Source organism: Magnolia sinica, chromosome 19 (genome assembly GCF_029962835.1).
Source record: "Magnolia sinica isolate HGM2019 chromosome 19, MsV1, whole genome shotgun sequence".
Taxonomy (NCBI): Eukaryota; Viridiplantae; Streptophyta; class Magnoliopsida; order Magnoliales; family Magnoliaceae; genus Magnolia; species Magnolia sinica.
In genome coordinates, this window is record NC_080591.1 from 2,497,544 (window position 1) to 2,512,747 (window position 15,204).

Below are 15,204 nucleotides of genomic sequence, written 5' to 3' on the forward strand. Positions count from 1 at the left end.
AAAGCATGACTCCATATTTGTTGTCGTGGACCGTTTCTCTAAAATGGCTCACTTCATTCCTTATTCTAAGACCTCCGATGTCTCTCATGTTGCCAAGCTGTTCTTTAGTGAGGTCGTCAAATTGCATGGGTTACCAAAAACCATAGTGTCTGACCGTGACGTGAGATTCATGAGTTACTTTTAGAAGACATTATGGCACATGATGAATACTAGGCTCCAATTTTCTTCTGCCTACCACCCTAAGACCGATGGCCAGACTGAGGTGGTTAATAGGAGCCTAAGGAGTTTACTTCGATGTTTAGTAGGGGAGCATACCAGGACATGGGACGCCGTACTACCCATAGCCGAGTTTGCATACAATAGTTCTGTTAATAGGTCCACAGGTCCAAGTCCTTTTGAAGTCGTTATTGGTTATAAGCCTAAGAAGCCTATTGATCTTATCCCCATGTCATTGTCCCATAGGCCATCAGAGTCGGCAGAGTCTTTGGCGCATCACATACATTCATTGCATCAAGAAATCAGGCGAAAGATCACTACTAGTAATGAACATTACAAATTTTCTGTAGACCTACATAGACGTTTCAAAGAGTTCAATATTGGAGACTGTGATGGTCCACATCAGGCTCGAGCGGTACCCTCCAGGGGCCATTCGCCCGTAGCGCTGGGCCCTTCAAAATTATAAAACGAAACAGTCTCAATGCGTATGAGGTAGATCTCCACCTTCCATGGGAATTAGTTCCACATTCAATGTGGAGGATTTAGTTGCTTTTCACGGACCCACTGATACTTTGTCCAGCCCTTCGCCCACCCATCTTGATGCCCCAGCCTTACCCTTAGATCCATGGCCTCTTCCCGACCTTTCATCCCAGCCTCTGCCTCCCATACCTAGCCTTCACACACCCAGAGAGGAAATAGAGGATATCTTGGACCATGAGATAATTTCCATGTCGGATGACGGGTTTCAGAAATACCTAGTTAAATGGAAGTCACGCCCAACTTCAGACAGCGCGTGGCTCACTAAGGAGCTTCAGAGACTTCATCCCGACATCCTAATGCGGTTCAGGAGTTTTATTTCGCCAGTGGCGAAATCTTCGCAGCCGGAGAGAGTTGATGAGGATATCGTGCACACGCACGCCCGCACACCACCACCCCTACGCACGTACGTACGCAGAAGGAGGACCCCACCATCGATCTGGCTCGATGACGACGTCCAGGGAGAGCCTCTAGTTAGAAGACAAATTTTGGTTCAAAAAAAGTGGGCCCGATAGTCAAGAAAAGCCCATCATGGGATCTCATGATCGTGGCCCACTCGTCTTATTGATTTCATATTTTAGGTTTTGCTTATTGTTATTATTTAGAACATTGTGAACGCTTTAGATTTCTCTATTTGGTTTTTATTTTAGTTTACTTTATCGTCAAGTAATAGGTTGTGCACATGGTGCGAGTTTTTGGGTATAGGATTTTCCCTATAAATAGACACCCCTTGTAGTTTTTTTGATTCATTGAAGTTAATAAAAAAAATTCCTGCTTTATTTTTCTGCTCTCTTCATGAGTTGTGGAAGAATTCAAAAGTGGGTGCGAAGCCCTCCCTTTTCGAAGGGCTAACTACCGTGGTGCGAAGCCACATCGATCCCGATTCACCCCCATCCTCCATCTTTTTTTTTCCATCTTCCCCCACCATCCATACTTCGAATTTATCCCTTTTGTTGCATCAGATTTCTTCATTACAGCAAGTTTCCAAATTTCAACCCGCAGCCGAGTTGAAACTTCGGCAGAGCACCACACTCAGACCAGAGCTCGGATCGACGTCAGATTTGGGGGTTTTGCAGCCCAAGCCTGGCCGACCAAGGCCTAGGAATCCGTTTCTGGATTCCGTCCCCCACCACACGTGCGGCCAGCCTCAGGCGCACGTGCGCCTGCACCTGTCTCGCTGTTCACACGTAAGGACTATCTCGGGTTAAGGTTTCTTCCTATTTTCCTCTCTTTTATACATAATTTCATAAATCCTAACCCTAAATTACATTATCCCTAATTGATTTGCCCCTTTTCTCATCTTAGGGTTCCTTGAATTGAGATTGGGGAATCCCTTGGATTAGGGACTGATTCTTATGCATGTGTAGTTGATTTCTATTTCCCTTTGAGTATTGTTTGGTTCATAATTTTCATTGATCCAGCCCTAATGTGTGTAGGCCTAGATCCGCATAGATTCTCCTTTAATTGAATGTTTGGATTTTCATGTGGGATGTGGAATTTGTGTGATTGTTTCTGAATTGGTGTGATCTAAGCCTGAAATCTTGCATATCATATTTAAATTCACATCCTGCATCAGTATATCTTGTATTCTTGTGTGGTTGTGGTTTTGGGTTTTTCTGTATTATCTTCTTTCTATTTATTGCACGCGATCCTCGCATATTCCATGAGCCATTAGAATCAAATGAGTGATTGATTTTAGTGGCATGTTGCTTGGGCAGTGATTTTAGTCGCATCAAGTGGTCAGCGATGGTTTTAGCCGCTTCAAATTGTAAAGGAAGTAAGTAAATTGCAATCATTACATTTTTGCAGTATAAAACTACCAATTTCCGAGTAAAACAAACAATGTAACAAAATCATCATTGCGGAAATGTTAGGGAATGTCACCATACAATTACCAGAGTGAATAATCATTACCCATTTCCAGCCATTTACCATTGTAAACATGCCCTAAATGATCTTGTGGCATAGAAAAATGATTATGTAATGGTGACGGCAATTGGCATAGAGCCCGTAACACATGTAGAATGGTTGAATCTACAATAAGATGTAATAGATCAGTTTTCGTAACACAGTTTCCTATTTTTTAAATTTTCTGTAATTTCAGTGTATTTTTCATTATTATTGAAAAAAATTTAAAAGTGAAGTGTAGGGTTTCTTTCTGATTTGATGCTTTATGGTTGCAACGCACGTAGAACGGTTGAATCTACAATACTAAGCAATAAACTAGTTTTCGTAATGCAATTTCCTTTTTTCTTTTTTTCTTTTTTTTTTTTTGTAATTTCAGATGTATTGTTCATGATTATTGAAATTTTCAAAAAAATTTATTGAAAGTAGGTTTCTTTTTTCTATTTTGATGCTTTATGGTTGCAACACATGTAGAATGGTTGAATCTACAATAAGATGCAATAGATCGGTTTTTTTAATGCATTTTCCTTTGTTTTCTTGTAATTTCGAATTTATTATTTATGATTATTGAAAAAACTATTTTAAAAAAAAAAAAATTAAAAATGAAAAGTAGGTTTCTTTTTCTAATTGGATTCCATACAGCAGATACCTAGTGGCAATGAGGATCATGGTCAGTCATCCTTGGGATTCATTGATAAGGTCTTCCCCATAGGATCTAATTACTATAGAGATGCAGAGCCTACTCCACAGCCACAGTAGGATAACGGTAACGTGGAGGTCAATCAACCACGGAGAGCAAGATTGATGACTAAAGTACTTGACTAGTGTTGATTGTGTGTGTAAGTGACATAAATAGTGTGCTGTAAATTATAATTCTGCAATAATAATAGTATTTTTCTATTTATAACATTATCCATTCTCCATTGTTAACAAGTAAAAACTTAATAAAGTATATGGTACCTTTTTAGTGCATTCATCATCATCTCATTGATGCTCATATTATCTTTATTTATATTGAATCATTAATAAAATATATTTAGGAAATGAAATATAGGCATTTTGCAGCCAATCCAAGCCTATCAAGTTCATAAAATCAGCAAACAGGCCAAGGCAGCATTCTTACCAAAGAGTGACTACTATGCTATCAGAAGCATGTTCAAAACCAGAAAAGAATACATGTTTGCAATCCTCTAATTAAATGAGATTTTTCCCATATTTTTCTAAATTTTTTCGGCAAAAATAAAATTAAAAAAAAAAAATCAACCTTTACGGGTGGCAAATGACCGTCACACCCCCGTAACAGTCAGTAACGGCAGTGACCATTATAGTTACGGAAAACCTTGGTCTAGAAGCTAATCCTAAGCAGAACCTTCTTACTGGGTAATAAAGAACATTTTGTTAATGTATAGAAATTAGATTGCTCAAATAACATAACGAATTTAAGCTCTGTGCCATGTTAGATTCAAGTTAACAGGATCCACCAAACACCTCCATAAACAAGGAACAAGCAGAAGTGTGATGTTTCATTTATGACAAACATGACACTAACCTCCACGTTTCCACCAACTTGAGGTTTATACAGGATGAATTCAGGAAATTTGATATCGTTGGCAATGTTGCGATGCTCTACAACTCTTCCGCGCAAAATTATACTGAAATTCTCTGGCATTCGCAGATATAGGATAGACGAATACAGCTGCAGGATCCAAAAGTATAGTGTGAGAAGGAATGAACATCTTAAGTAAATTGAACTTAGGAGGTCAATTCAAAACTTACATGACAAGGAATGAACTTTTTAACTAAATTGAAATTAGGAAGTCAATTGAAAATTTACACGAAGAGAGTAATGATATCGATTAGCAATGTGCTGTTGGGTAAGCTTCTTTGGAATGTTTGCTCTTTCCACTATTTTAGGAGCACCGCTGATCATAATATCCTGCAACCCACAAGTCACAAGCACTCTGATGAGGATACATCCCACAGAAGAACAGGAGAGATGCATCAATAAGCCAAAAGGTGTATATTACTAACCTCCTTATCTGATTCAAAGTCAAGCTCTGAATCCCCGTCATCATTTAGCCACATATTGAACACAATCACTTTCGTGCCATGATGACCTATGTCATCAAACTGCTCATTTAATCCAAAGAACGTGTGAATTTGAAGTTTCAAGAATTTCAAAAACCAAAAGAGGATTTAGAAAATACGACACCAAGTTGAGTGAAAGAGTGTAATCAACATTACAGATGCCAACTAATTACATCCAACCACACCCTAAGATCAAAGTTCTTCAGACCAACCAAGCATAGCTAAAACAGAGAATTTGAAATTCCTTTGAGAATTCTATCCAGTATTCAGTGCACATCCAAAACCAAACAAATGTCAAAATTCTTCAATTCAGAACAAGAATAGCTAAAACCAAGAGAACGTGAAAGTGCTTCAGACAATTCTTTGCAAGATGCCAAACGCAAACAGAAGCTTTCCATGCCCAAACCAGGGAAACTGTCTTCCTTATTAAAACACATGAAATATGAATTTTGAAAAAAAAAAAAAAAAAGGGGCATCAGAGTTCAATCACAAATGCAGTGTCATTTCTTTCAATTTCCCACCCGCTCATATTTGATCAATAGCTTTCCAGTTTAAATTAGGTAAAAGCCTGCTCAATGAAAAATTATCTCGATTCGACAGTCCAAGATACAATGAACAGTTTAATGCTTTGGGATGCATAGTGTCCACGCATGCCCAGTCTGTACAAGAGGGACCCATTGTCTGTGGTCCAGATTATTGATCTGATGGGCACCACTATGGATTTCAGATGCCCATAAAATCCAGATTCAAACATTCTACACCTATGATTTAGTGGCCAACAAACAGTAATGAAAAGAAATATATGAATATTCCAGTAAAAGGACCAAAGATTGATAGCTAGAATCTTCCAATGTGGAAGATATTTAATAGTATCACCATCCATGGTGGGTTCCAACAGATAGACAGTCTAGATCACTAAACGGTGCCCCTCACTTTTACAGACTGCGTGCATCATGACACTCTGCTATGTCCTGATGCATCAGGACCTGATAATTAGTTGGACAAAATGATGAGCTAAATATCATATACTTCCAATGTTGTTGAAGGAAAACATATGACTGAACAAATAAAACATTACAAAACAGATCAAAAATTCAAAGAAATTACACAGCTTACTTGCTTCAACAATTCTGCTTCTGTGGCATAGGGAGACCATTGCAAGAGTGTAGACAAATTAGAAGAAAAATGCTCTTCACTGGGACGAAGTATTTTTCCATAAAGGCTAGTTGATGGATTGAATTCGTAATCCACCTACAAGCAATAAAACACCATATAGTATTCGAATCAAATTATTTCGCACTCAGTACATTGTGAGGCTATTAGTCATAATTTCTTAGGGTCGTTTTAAATTGCGCCAAAAGAAAGGGAAAGATAGGAAAATGAAGCATTTTTCCCATGATGGGAATGTTTCATTGTGTTTGGATTTTTTATTTTTATTTTAAAGGCAGTGAATTCCACATGGCAATCATTATGCAACATAGGATACAAGGTGAGCATTGTCTCACAATCATGAAGAATTTCACTTATATCCAAACAAGACCCCTGTTTGAGTGCTCGTGGAAATCATCATTAGGTAAATTATTACGTTTATCTTTTCTTTTCTTTTCTTTTCTCTTCCACTATCCAAACAGGCCCTTAGGGAAGTCCACGAATCACATGGATTCACAAAAGATAGCAGTCATCATTCCTGAACAAGCAAAGAGACACCAACCATATAAAGTAAAAGAGCATCTCGTGGCCGAACTCACCATGGGTACTACTATATTGTCATAGCCAGTTAGCGTCAAAAAGGTGTAAGAAAGTAGACCAACGCTTTGAGTCAATACCCTGATGTCCAAGAAGGCTATGAATAAGAATGAGACTTCAGAGAAATAAGACTTATTGGATCAAAGGATGAATGAAAATTAACCCTAAAATCAGACCCTCACGAGAAAATAAAGCATATATGTACACGTGAAGTCCATGGGAGATGTTGGAGAATCAGGGGATGAGAAATCCAAAGTAGACAGAACTAATGGTAAAGTGAAATAAATAATTGCATTAACAGGAATAGGATGTACAGACAGGAGGAAAGCCATGTCGCTCTCAGAATATATGCACTAGGCATGCCAATCTATGCATCCCAAAATGTAGAAAACCCAAAGGCTCCTACATAAAGGAATAGGATAACTATGCAATTCATTTCCGAAAGTGTGGAGATTGGGAGATAAAGTTTGAGCTTAATAGAGAATCACTTTAATATTCCAGAAACTGATACTCCACCCAAGAAATTGTTGCTTTGGGGTGGGAATAAAAAGAACTTGTGACCCCACTCATTTGGGTGTCATTTTCCACACTATGAGAAATGCTTAGTAAAAGTTCAAAAAGAAGACATTCAACCAAATGTCAATTCTGGGGGAATTCTATCAGAAAACATTGGCAAGAAATAGAGTTCATCTTATGCTACAATCTAAAGGTAGCAAATTAACTTGCATTTGATAGCTGCATTGATAGCTGCTTAGGTTTGATGTCAGGAAGGCAGCCAATTGTTGACTTTCACTGAGGAATCATGAGAGCCGCTTCGAATGATTGGCAAAACAGGAGTGGAAACCCAAAGATGGGACAAGGCTGCAAATTCTTTTCTTTTTTTATTTCTTTCGGAGAAGATCCTCCAAACTAGAAAGTTGAGCAAAATCAAGAAGATGTAGAACAAAGTAATTAAAACTCCAATTGTCAAATTACTACCTTCTGCCCATGCAGCGAGTAAAAACAATAGCATCTGCCCCTAGTCGCATAGTGCTTGTCTTGAAACCATTTCCATCTAAAAAAGAAAAAAAAATGGACTATTTTAGTGCAAAAGAAAATCAGAAAAAAAAAAAAAAAAAGGAAGAAGAAGAAGAAGAAGAAACAATGAATGGTGCAGGATACATACATTGTCCAATGGCAGATTTTGATTTCTTTTCTGAAAACCCAAAGCTCATGCAACGCCGGATGCATTCTGGATCCATTCCACCACCATCATCTAATTTACAAGCCCAGATTTTAAAGGCATAATATTCAGTAGGAGGTCCATTCTGGATTAAGAAGAAGCAACGTTACCCATATCAACAAATCATGTAGCTACCAAGGAATTTTGAAGTACCTTGAATCAGCAAAGCAGGACTTCTGTTCCGTGGATTTGAGATTTTATCTACAATGACAAAGGTAGCCCCATTTTGTATCTATTCCAAATAACCACACAGATAGGGGGGGGACACAAGCATATGGTCATACAGTTGCTGTAAACATGACTGGACTTTGATTGAAGATACAAAAGCAGGTAAAAATGGCAAGAATAAGTAGAAGAGAATAGGTACGCGCACCATGGAAACTAAAAATTTAAAATTGGGTGAATACTATAAATAAAACAATCCTTGATCAAGCAGGCAGCTGTCCCAGTAAATTGCACAAGTGTGATCCCACTTTCTGATGATACAAATTGTTCATGTTTTGGCCACCATGGTAGATAAGAGACGCACAGAAGGTCTCCCTTATCAGATGATCCAAACTATCCGACTAAGACCCCATTAAATGTGGACCATTTGTTTCAATTGTCCATGTTTATTGAATGGAAAGGATTATCTGATAGGGCAGGTATCGGGCCCAGCCAATCCCATGATGGGGACCACCAGCTCAGCAGCTTAGGTAATAGAAAGGCACACGTGTCACCATTGTTGGAATGGCAACAAAAAAAACACTGTTTCTTTCAATGGAACACATATAGTTACCTCTGTCTCATGTGACCATTTTTGGGTTGAAGAAAAAACATTGTTTCTTTCAATGAAGCACATACAGTGCCTTCTATGACAAAATACATTCTTCTGATTTTGTTAAGCAGGAAACACTTCAGCTAAGACTCAAGGAATGGAGAAGGCAATAGACCATTTGGAATCAAAGATAGAGAAGTACCTCATCAACTGCATTGTCAAGCAGCTCTGCAATGGCTGCGACATATAAAACAAACAACAGTATAAGCCAGTGGACTGAATGGAACAGCAATAAAAGAGCAAAATACTCGCAGGAGTGAAACATATAAACCCATTAGGCCTACCACCAAGGGCCCACTTATGCGAAGTTGCATTTGAGTGGAGAAATTTGGGATGGACACGCAAATGAGTTTTACTACCATCTGCAGAATCAGCAAGAAACCAAAGCGTTAAAAAGAATATTGGAGGTGGCAATGTGGGTCAACACTCAACAGGGAAAGCTGAAAGTGGGAGAAGTGTCCCTCATAAAATACACAAATAACCCTTTTATGGCTACTTGCCAGAATAGGATTTAAAAGTCCTCTCCCCACATATGCCAATGGAGCACATGAAACATCAAGCCCATTCATCGGGTGGATCCTAACATGTGTGTGAAACAGGTCAGTTTGATGAACAGGCGAAACAGCTGGTCATTTTTCTTTTCATGCATGTCTGGCCTGACTTTTGAGCAACAGTGTAGCCATGGGGAGATACACCTGATAAAGAACCCAAATCTTGAACACGCAACACCAGCTTGTTTGGGGTAATAGGATCTCATGAGTAACCATTCGCATTTCTGAACCACAACAGCAAAAACTTTTGTATAATGCCCCTAGGTTAAACATTCCGCCTAACCTACGGTGCTTCCTATTTTGTCGTTTGCCTGTTTTTATGGTTTTTGGGTCCCCCTTTGTTCTCTTGGACCTTTTTTCCAATCATCTAATTCAGAACCTCGGTTCTTTTATGTTTATTAATATATTTTATTATTGCTTGCTCGAAAAAGAAAAAAGAAAAGCATTGCATTTCTGATATATATGTAACAATTGAATACTTGGAAATCGCATTTTCGAGGCCTGTCCAATGTCGTAATCTCCGGCTTTCCAGAATTGTCGACATATTGGTGCAGAGCATCCATGTGGTGCAGAAGTAGGGCTAGACCCATCAACAACTGAACTCTCCTGATCCGATGTGCAAGAGCTACTTCTGGCAACTTTAATAGAAGTTGAATTTCCTTTCTCCTTAGATCTTATCCTTGTAACTAGTGCTTTGAATTTTTGGGGCTGAACATTTTCAGCTTTATGGGACCCTCTATTTTGAGCTGTACTAGAATCAGAATCAGGCTCCTGTTTAACAGGTTTTACGTCAACTTCATCTTCATCACTGCATAAATCCACGATGTCTGTAAAGCTCATCTCCAGCTCTGTAAACACACAAATTCTGATTAAGATGATTGAAAATTCAGCAAATGCAGCCAGAAAGAGAAGTGCGGAATCCATAGTATAAATGCTACGGTATCAATATGCTGAAGATTGCATAAAACACAACCAGCTACATATCCAAATGCAAGAAGGAATTCCACACTTAGGCATTGACAGAACTTGGTTTATCTCTTAATTGAACCAGCGCTGAGCTCACATGTGCCAACAAGATGTGTGGGGGACTTTGGGTGAACCAGTGTATATGATATAACCTAAAAATATAAGCTAGTCAACTGATCAGATGTGATATAGAAACAATGGGCTGTTCAAAACAAAACAAAAACAAAAAATGCCACCAGTCCACATTGAATGCACATGCAACCCAGCTAATGAGTGGACTGCCTTGATTTTAGGGTCAGAATACACCTGATGGACAGGTATTATCTTCCCACACGTTGGTTTGTATAGATGCAATCCAATTATCAAATCAGTGATTTATTTTTATTTTTGAAAGATGAGAACACACACTCTTCCACTGTGAGGTCACGGCACCTGATGCACAGGTATTATCGAATGTCACAGTGGGTTCTCGAACCCATGACCTCACAGTGGAAACACACAGTGTTTACCACTGAGCCACGAGTGGAAACACTCCATGATATTTTGATAACCTAATTGCAAGAATGGACAAATGGAGAGGGATAGACAACTTCGTTGAAATTGAAACTTCTTCACTTCTTAGAAATACTTAAATAAACGTCATAAAACTCTAGAAGTGCAGTTCCTCTACCTCCTAGAAGAACCCTTTTTTATAGACCCTAAAAGACACACCCCAAAATCCTTAATATCTTCAATTAAGATTTTCCAACGGTTAATTGATTTCAATGTAATCTATATGAAGCAATAACTCTACCTGAACAGATTTGACCAATTGGCAATGACCTAAAAATAGTAAATCTTGAGTATCATCCACAGAAGATTCAAAGAATCTTCAAAATCAACAACCATTTCTTGAAGTCAGCACCACTATCCTCCAAAAATGGTAAATGATATTATATGAAATTTAGCCCAAAATTCAGCCCGTGTTGTGCCCCATGGCAAGCATTGCACCTACATCATATGGTGGCATGTAGAGGTAAGGGAATCAGAATATGGAATTAAAAAAATTTTAAAAATTTAAAAAAAAAATTTAAAAAAAAAAAACCCTCCAGATTGCTAGTTGAATAGATTAGTGCATGCCCTCTCTACAAAGAAAACCTGGGCCAGAGTCCCGCAGATGATGGTTTCAGGACGGCACCCTCCCAACCTACCAAAAAAGCATGAAAAATACTAAAACCCAAGAAGACATTCAGAATCCCCAAAAATCACAAACTCTGCATTTTTTTATGAATGAGATGCATTTTATTGAAAAAAAAAAAAAGACAAAACCAGGCAAAACTGCAAGCTGAGAAGCAAGAAGAAACTCTCTACAGAAGGCCAAGACAGCGAGAGCAAAAAGAAAAGGAGAAAAAAAAAGGGGGGGAAAGAAGAGCAAATCCGCTGTCTGTTTCTTTTTTTTACTTTTTTTTTAGAGCAAGCAGCAAAAGAAAATTCAGTCAAGGGAAATCAAAGGGGTTCAGAAGTTGCAATACAATGATCCGCTCTATTTGAGCCTTCAATAGCCAGCACTACAACTACTCTTTTTTCACCTAGTTATACGAAGTATTTAATCTTGAAAAAAGGGTTTCCTAATTTCATTAAACACAGCAAAAGGGCCACAGATCACTGGGCTTAAACAGCCCATCTGAAAAACAATTGCAACATTACCTTCGATAACTAATGATGCCGATGGGTTCGCAGCTAAGATGCAAAGGCCGTCTCTCAAAACAATTGCATAAGCCTATGTTGAAGGATAAGGGTTGGTGGGACCGAGAAGGCCTGATGCAGGACAATTAACCACTTGCTCTAAAAGCTCGAACTGTTAGAGCATGGTGAATTAATCCCTTTATCTCATAGTCCAGGCCCCACATCTCATGGGTTAGGACCTCAGCCGAACCCCCTTCGTGGGCCCCAAATCACATGGGCTGCCCGCCCCAAGTGTGTCCCCGCATCTCACAGGCTAACCCACTCGAGCCCGATGTGAAATGTGCATTAATCACCCCCGGTGAGGAGTCTCGAACACGAGACCTCCCCCGTGGGCCCCAAATCACATGGGTCACCCACCCCGAGTGTGCTCCTGTATCCCACAGGTGACCTCACTTGAGGCCGGTGTGAAAATGCCCCTACATTAATCACCCCCGGTGAGGACTCTCGAATACGAGACCTCCCGCTCTAATACCAATTTGATGTAGGACAATTAACCACTTGCTCTAAAAGCTCGAACTGTTGAAGCATGGCGAATTAATCCCTTTATCTCATAGCCCGGGCCCCACATCTCATGGGGTTAGGACCTCGACCGAACCCCCTTCGTGGGCCCCAAATCACATGGGCCGCCCACCCCGAGTGTGTCCCCGCATCTCACGGGCTACACCACTCGAGCCCGGTGTGAAATGCGCATTAATCACCCTCGATGAGGAGTCTCAAACACAAGACCTCCCCCGTGGGCCCCAAATCACATGGGTCACCCACCCCGAGTGTGCCCCTGTATTCCACAGGCGACCCCACTCGAGCCCGGTGTGAAAATGCCCCTGCATTAAGGCCAAAAGCACATTTCCTGCTGCATCTCTCAAAACTTACCCCACTCCCGCTGGCCCCAAATACACTCTGAGGCCTTGCTATGTTAGACTTGAGGATCCCAGGTGGAGGAACAGACCAGCCAATTTGAAGCTTAAGACCTCTGAAAGAATCCACCACCAGAACAGGCCAATCTTTCTTGATGTCCCTCACCAACCAGCCCTTGAATTCTTTGAGCAAAGATGCCCATTCGATGATCAAAACTACGAATTTTGAGTGTAAAGATACCCTGAGAAGATGCACTCCACACCATACTTTCTAAAAAATGCCACCATGCTGTGGGAACATTTTCCAATGGAAGAGACACACATGCCCTTGGCTGACATTCTCACCCTCTACACCATTGCCAAGCTCACCTCCAAGCACCACATTCAATGGTCAGGATTAAAGGCGACTTGTTGGACCAAGGTTACATGGATTGTAAGTCACTTTGGTACATAGAACAGGAACAGTTGCGCGATACGCTACTTCCTCCAATACACAGTACACTAGGGGTTGGATCATGTTCATCACTCCACTACATACACTGCGTGTGCGATATAGCTTTATATATGAACTCATGGTCCGCTTATATATGAAATTATGAATGTTACTGTTATAGACCACGCATAGTTAGTGTTATATTATAACTAAATAAACAAATGTATAAATCTCTACATTATTAATATAAGTGTGCATTAACTTAATCAATGATAAGAAAAAAGAGCACTAATTTGGGTCACGAAAAATAGCAATCTGGAACACTTGATCCGAAGCATAAAACGAGAGGGGTTTCACATTTTAGGTAAAATTGTGTCGGATATCATCAGGTCTTCTGCCAATTATAAGCAAGGTTCTAAGAAATGCAGCAAATGCTCCGATGGGTGGATTCTCATTGCAAGTGTGAGGCATATCTATCCAAGTCCATTTTGACTTCCACTTTGAATCTGCATAAGGAATCCCACCCAACATGAATGTATGGTTGAAACTGTCAGCACACAATCTCTTGTGTGCCAATGGAAGCACATAATCTTTTCTTCGCTTGGGCAAATGGCAGAACACTATGTGGGCATTTCTTTTCATGCAGTGAGACTTCCACGGAATCTTCCCCTTTCAGTACCAAAAGCAAAACCGAACTTGAACCCCCCTCGAATGACTCACCTCAGCAAGATAAAGCACAATCTTTTCACCAATAAACCCCCCTTTTTTCTCCTTCGTAGAGTGCAGGCCACCTATGGACGGGGTGTAGCTATCAAAAGCATGGGGGTGTGACTATCATCTCCCAACTCAAATTGCATCTACATTGCTAAATTCCACAGCACCATCAACTCCCACATATAACCCATGAGCTACTCACTTGATATTTCACAGTTGCAAAAACCAGCATCAGAACCAACTGCGAGCGAGCGAGAGAGAGAGAGAGAGAGAGAGAGAGAGAGAGAGAGAGAGCACAACAACAAAACAAAGTACAAATAAGCCACAAAGAGAGAGAGAGAGAGAGAGAGAGAGAGAGAGAGAGGAGAAACAAGCATGATATCCAGAAAAACAAATGAAAATGAATGCAAATCCATGAATGCAGACGACAGAAATTCAAGAAACGGAGCAAAGCCAGCTGTCCATGCAAGAGAAAATTTCCAAACAGACTCACAAACCTAAAATATCAAGAGACCCAAATCACAAGAATCTTGAAGGAATTGAAATGCACAAATACACACACACAGAGGGAGAGATAAAGGGAGAGAGATACCAGTGATGATGTTTGAGTTTTCATGAATTTTAAAAGATGGAAATGAGGAATTGGAGATTTTGGTGTGATTTTGTATAAAAAAGGAGGTAGACAAAAGAGAAGAAGATCAACAAAAACTTTCATACCTAGAAGAAATATATAAGGAACCTCTGTTTAAAGATTCCCAAAAATGAAAAGTACACCTTCTTGGTTTATCCTTTTAAAAGGCAAGTTTTTATATGCCTTCAAATTGAACTATGCCAGCTGTAAATGTTTTTTGGACAGCTGTATAATTCAATATGCCCGAGCCTGCCAGGGAGCGGCTCGGATCAGCCTATTAAGGCTTGGATCCAGGCTTGGTAAGTTAGGGGATGGAGAGCTGGAGTACAATCATGCCCCGTGGTATTACCAGCATATGTAAAAAAAGAAAAAGCATTATGATAGCCTGCCTTCTGAGCCATTGAACAGAAAACCCCATGTTTTTTAATTATTTTCTAAATTCCAATTACCTATTTCATATCGGTCTTTTCATTGCTTTACGCTAACAAATTATTAAATTATTAAAAGATAACTCTGTTAAGTACGGAAAAGACAGTCTCACCCACAGTTGACCGCAAGTATTACTATTTTGCCCTGGAAAAGTTTCTAACAGTAGTTTTATTATTGCTAGAGAACGAGCTAGAAAAATAAGCTTTGAATATGCTTTATTGTTTGGCTTATATGCTAAAATAAGATAGAAAAATGGATAGATGCATGGATATAAAATAAGTAACCCTGCATCCTCAGTAATATGAATAACATTCTTTCTTTAGAGATGACTCCCAAAAGGCGAGGGTTGCCCATAGGGACCACCAAGATG

The 15,204-nt window shown here is 39.6% G+C and overlaps 1 protein-coding gene across 4 annotated transcripts in view; it reads right to left on the bottom strand.

Annotated features, from left to right (window-relative positions):
* Window positions 1-14,722, bottom strand: part of LOC131235643 (protein MICRORCHIDIA 6) — a 39,683-nt gene extending 24,961 nt beyond the window's left edge. The window contains exons 1-13 of one of the 4 annotated variants that reach the window (XM_058232906.1): window positions 14,492-14,722; window positions 13,781-14,015; window positions 9,562-9,930; window positions 8,816-8,893; window positions 8,674-8,708; window positions 7,868-7,946; window positions 7,658-7,747; window positions 7,471-7,546; window positions 6,495-6,573; window positions 5,863-5,997; window positions 4,690-4,788; window positions 4,493-4,594; window positions 4,208-4,354 (exon numbers count right to left, since the gene is read on the bottom strand). In XM_058232906.1, coding sequence (XP_058088889.1) covers window positions 4,208-4,354; window positions 4,493-4,594; window positions 4,690-4,788; window positions 5,863-5,997; window positions 6,495-6,573; window positions 7,471-7,546; window positions 7,658-7,747; window positions 7,868-7,946; window positions 8,674-8,708; window positions 8,816-8,893; window positions 9,562-9,922 — 1,281 coding nt within the window. In that variant the 5' untranslated portion in view covers window positions 9,923-9,930; window positions 13,781-14,015; window positions 14,492-14,722. The other 3 variants (XM_058232907.1, XM_058232908.1, XM_058232909.1) reach the window with 3 other exon arrangements.
* Window positions 14,723-15,204: the final 482 nt, after the last annotated feature.